A 4,662-nucleotide genomic window follows, 5' to 3' on the forward strand; every position below is an offset into this window, starting at 1 on the left:
TAGGTTCAGGGCTTGTGTTCTTAACCATGACATTATCTATAAAGCAGCTGACAATTTCCTAGAAAAAAACTCAGATGAGGCAGGGGGTCTGTGCTTCATCCTAGTCACATGTACCCACACTTCTCAGATCCCCATAAAGATTGATTAGGTGGCTGGGCTATTTTCAAGGATATTTAGGGTAGAGACCCTGGTCTCTGGCTTACAAGTGATTTTTGTTCATCGCGATACAACTATTCTAGTTGTGCTACTGTCCTGTCTTTGGAGCTTGATGGAAGTTTTACCCAGCAACTCTGCTGAGATCACAGGGATTCTGATGTCACAGTGGTCTCTCCACTTTCTCTACCAGGTCTTTGGATCAAAAGGGAGCTCTGGCTTCAGAGAAGGAAAGTAGTGGGTAGGGGTAGAATGCTTCTTTGAACCTCTCTTGTTTCATACCCAGGCTGCTGACAATTCCCGCTTACTCCTGATTTCAAACAAATAACACAAGAATGGAAAAAAGAAAAGAATGGGAAAAAATGGAGAAAAAAAAGAATGGAACAATTCCATTGTTCAAAGTAATCAGCAAAGCCTTTGTATATAAACTAAGAGGTTAAAAGGAGAAAGGAATAAATCTGCTAGGAGCACCTTATCCCTATGTGGAAGAGTACAGGGAAAGGGGATGGCTGCTGGCAGAGCCCCGGGCTGAGAACCCTGGGCCAGCCCTAGCGGCTTGGGAACTAGGCAGGTCAGGGTTTTCAGAGGTAAGTCATGAATGGGGAGGACAGGTTTATTATTCAGTATATTTATATACAGAATTTCCGGGAAGTCAGTTCTTTTTACTAATCAGCTAAGTTGACTGAACAACTTCTCTTTTCTGGAAATCAATTGAAATAAGTCTTAGAAGTTTTGGTCTCAATTTTTAAAGGAATCTATACAGGCAACTCAGCGCAATCAGAAGTACTGCCCTCAGAAACTAGCTAGTCCACTCAATAGGTATAAATAAAACTGCTGTTGAAGCATGTGGGCAGAGAGGCGCTGGGAGATGAATGCCCTGGACAAAGATATTCATTGGCAGCAAAGCTATTGCATACAGCAAAGTGTAGATTTTGGAAGAAGAGGAGGACGTGCTCATGAGGTGATCAAGAAAGTGAAGGTAATGCCATCTAAAAAAATTAATAGAAACTTGTATTTATATACTTCTAACTTATGAGAAAAACTTTGCGTTGGAATTTCTCAGATATAATTTTTTTGCATGTTTTTCTTTTACCTTTTCACCATCTTCAACCATTCTTCCCCCCACCTCTGGCAACTACCGATTTGCTCTCTGTTTCTATTAATTCCTTTTTATTTTTAGATTCCACATATAAGTGAGATCACACAGTATTTGTCTTTCTGCGTCTGACTTATTTCACTTAGCATAATGCCCTCCAAGTCCATCCATGTTGTTGCAAATGTCGATAGCTCCTTCTTTTTTTTTTTTTTGTGGTACGTGGGCCTCTCACTGTTGTGGCCTCTCCCGCTGCGGAGCACAGGCTCAGCGGCCATGGCTCACGGGCCCAGCCGCTCCGCGGCATGTGGGATCTTCCCGGGCCGGGGCACGAACCCGCGTCCCCTGCATCGGCAGGCGGACTCCCAACCACTGCACCACCAGGGAAGCCCGATAGCTCCTTCTTTTTCATGGTTGATTAATATTCTGTTATATCTATATAATGGAATATTATATATATATATTATATATTATATATATATATATATAAAACATTCTTTATCCATTCATCCATCAATGGATACTTAGGTTGCTTCCATGTCTTGGCTATTGTAAATACAGCTGCAGTGTACACAGTGGGTGCAGATATCCCTTTGAGATAGTGATTTCATTTCCTTTGGATAATTACCCAGAAGTGGGATTGCTGGATCGTATGGTAGTTATTTTTTAAATTTTTTGAGGGAACTTCATACTGTTTTCCACAGTGCCTGCACCAATTTACAGTCCCACCAACAGCGTATAGGGTTTCCTTTTCTCCACACCCTCCTCAACGTTTGTTATTTCTTGTCTCTTAGATGATAGCCATTCTGACAGGTATGACGTGATGTCTCACTGTTGTTTTGATTTACATTTCCCTGTTGGTTAATGACGTGGAGCATCTTTTCAGGCCACCTGTATGTCTTCTGTGGAAAAATCTCCTGGCTATTTTTAAATCAAATTGTTTTCTTTTGCTTTTTTTTTTTCTTTTTTGCTTTTGAGTCACATGAGTTCTTTATATATTTTGAATATATATATTCAAAGGCCCCTTAGACATATGATTTGCAAATATTTTGTCCCACTCAGCCTTTTCATTTTGTTTATGGTTTCCTTTGCTGTGCAGAAGCTTTTTTTGTTCAATGTAGTCCCTTTTGTTTATTTTTGCTTTAGCTAGTTTTACTTTCGGTGTCAAATCCAAAATAAATCATTAAGATTGATGTCAAGGAGCTTATTCTCTGTCTTTTTCTAGTTGTTTTACAGTTTTAAGCCTTACGTTCAAATTTTTAATTCGTTTTGAGTTGATTTTTGTATATGGTGTAAGGTGGGGTCCAGTTTCATTTTTTTTGCATGTTCTCTTCAGTTTTCTCAGCACCGTTAATTGAAGACACTGTCCTTTCCCCATTGTATATTCTTGGCTCCTTTATCATAAATTACAAAGGGTTTATTTCTGGGCTCTTGATTCTGTTTCATTGATCTATGTGTCTGTTTTTATGCCAATACCATACTGTTTTGCTTACTATAGCTTGTAATATTGTTTGAAATCAGGAATTATGATGCCTCCAACTTTGTTCTTCTTTCTCAAGATTGCTTTGGCTTTTATGGCTCCATACACATTTTAGGATTGCTTTTTCTATTTCTGTGAAAAATGCCATTGGAATTTTGATAGGGATTGAGTTGAATTTGTATTGATAGATGACTTTGGGTAGGATGAACATTTTACTACTATTAATTCTTCCTATCCATGCACATGGAATATCTTTCCATTTATTCATGTCTTCTTCAGTTTTTAAACATAGATAAATTAAACATTTTAAATATTAACTCATTGTTGACCAGGAGATTTTTGCAGAAACTAACGCCTGTGGCCAGCGATTTGTTATGTAAATGAATATTGAAATGTCTCTGGTCAATAACATTCGGGTAACAAAAGATGTGTTAATACGTCTGTGGTCAGTAATGTGTTAAGAATTTTATTTAGTTCTCCATATCTAATACGTGGGTACATTGTCTATGTAGCAGGTAAGGACCAGGGGAAGTGTCCACGAATTAAAATAGGTTAGGATAATTCTGGTGGAACCAGAGCAGTAATAGTTCATTTCTGTTTGAAAGCTCCCTCCTCCTCTTTACGTTTCCCCAAAGCAGATGGACCTGACGAAAGTTAGCAAATGCACACTTTGTGCCTTTTTGCTTTAGGCTGATTTTGAAAAGGTGGCCAAAGACATGAGAAAGCTGAAAACCAGGCCAGATGATGAGGAACTAAAAGAACCCTATGAGCTCTACAAACAATCTGTAATTGGAGATGTAGATACTGGTACTGGGTTGTCATTTAAAAAATAACAATACGTTTCACGGAACAGTATTTCTAGAAGCATAGAGTAAAAAGTAACTCTGAAAATATATCTGTCCTCCTTTTGGCAGAGTGTCCAGGACTGTTAAATCTAAAAGGCAAGGCTAAGTGGGAAGCTTGGAACCTCAACAAGGTGGTTAATTTTTAAATAAGTGAAACAAACCTTCTTAATTTCCCAATAACATCGGTCAGTGAGTCAATCTGTTTGTATCTTTCTAGGATTATCAAAGGCAGATGCCATGAGTGCCTGTATTTCTAAAGCAAAAGAGCTAATAGAAAAATATGGAATATAGAATTCAGTATGTGAGAAAATTTTCCTTTTGAAGACTTCATAATGGTACCATGACCTAATATTTTGGGGAAAAATGCACGGTTAACTCTTTATGTATCATCCATATTTTTGCTAGTAACATGAATTGTAATTCTTATTTAGAGGTATGCTGAAACTACATATTTAATGAAATTTTTAAATTTTCAGGTGATTTTTTTTTTCGCGGTACGCGGGCCTCTCACTACTGTGGCCTCTCCCGTTGGCGATCACAGGCTCCAGACGCGCAGGCTCAGCGGCTATGGCTCACAGGCCCAGCCGCTCCGCGGCATGTGGGATTTTCCCGGACCGGGGCACAAACCCGTGTCCCCTGCATCGGCAGGCGGACTCTCAACCACTGCGCCACCAGGGAAGCCCTTTCAGGTGATTTTTAAAAGTTCTTTTTAAAAAAGTGTTGCTCTGGTGGTACGTTGTTGGACTTATGACCAAATTGGACTTACGGACGCACTGTCAGAATGGAACTCGTTCATATGTAGGGGACTTAACTTACTAAGTTTTGCCTAAAGACATTAACAGCTGTTCTTTTGGCTTCTGTTTTTTCTGCAGTGAGGTGGTCTTACTGGTATAATCAGAACAGTTTATTAAGAACTAATCACAAGACTCTTTGTTTCACTGTGTAGCACTGGGGTTCACATTTACACAGGGCTTTGGCAGTCACAGGCACACCTGGTTCCAGTCCCAGTTCAGTGACTTATTTACTAGGTAACCTGAGGCAAGTTACCGAAGCTTGCTAAGCTCATCTGTGGAGTAGGGGGAAAATGTCAG

At 39.4% G+C, this 4,662-nt stretch overlaps 1 protein-coding gene across 1 annotated transcript; it reads left to right on the forward strand.

The window, feature by feature from the left end:
* The first annotated feature begins 997 nt into the window (after positions 1-997).
* ACBD7 (acyl-CoA binding domain containing 7) lies at positions 998-3,862 on the forward strand. The gene is made up of 4 exons (XM_004278651.3): positions 998-1,132; positions 3,416-3,533; positions 3,641-3,701; positions 3,787-3,862. Exons 1-4 carry the CDS (start codon positions 998-1,000, stop codon positions 3,860-3,862), a joined length of 390 nt encoding a protein of 129 aa, XP_004278699.1.
* Positions 3,863-4,662: the final 800 nt, after the last annotated feature.

Source organism: Orcinus orca, chromosome 2, assembly GCF_937001465.1.
Source record: "Orcinus orca chromosome 2, mOrcOrc1.1, whole genome shotgun sequence".
NCBI classification, from domain to species: domain Eukaryota; kingdom Metazoa; phylum Chordata; class Mammalia; order Artiodactyla; family Delphinidae; genus Orcinus; species Orcinus orca.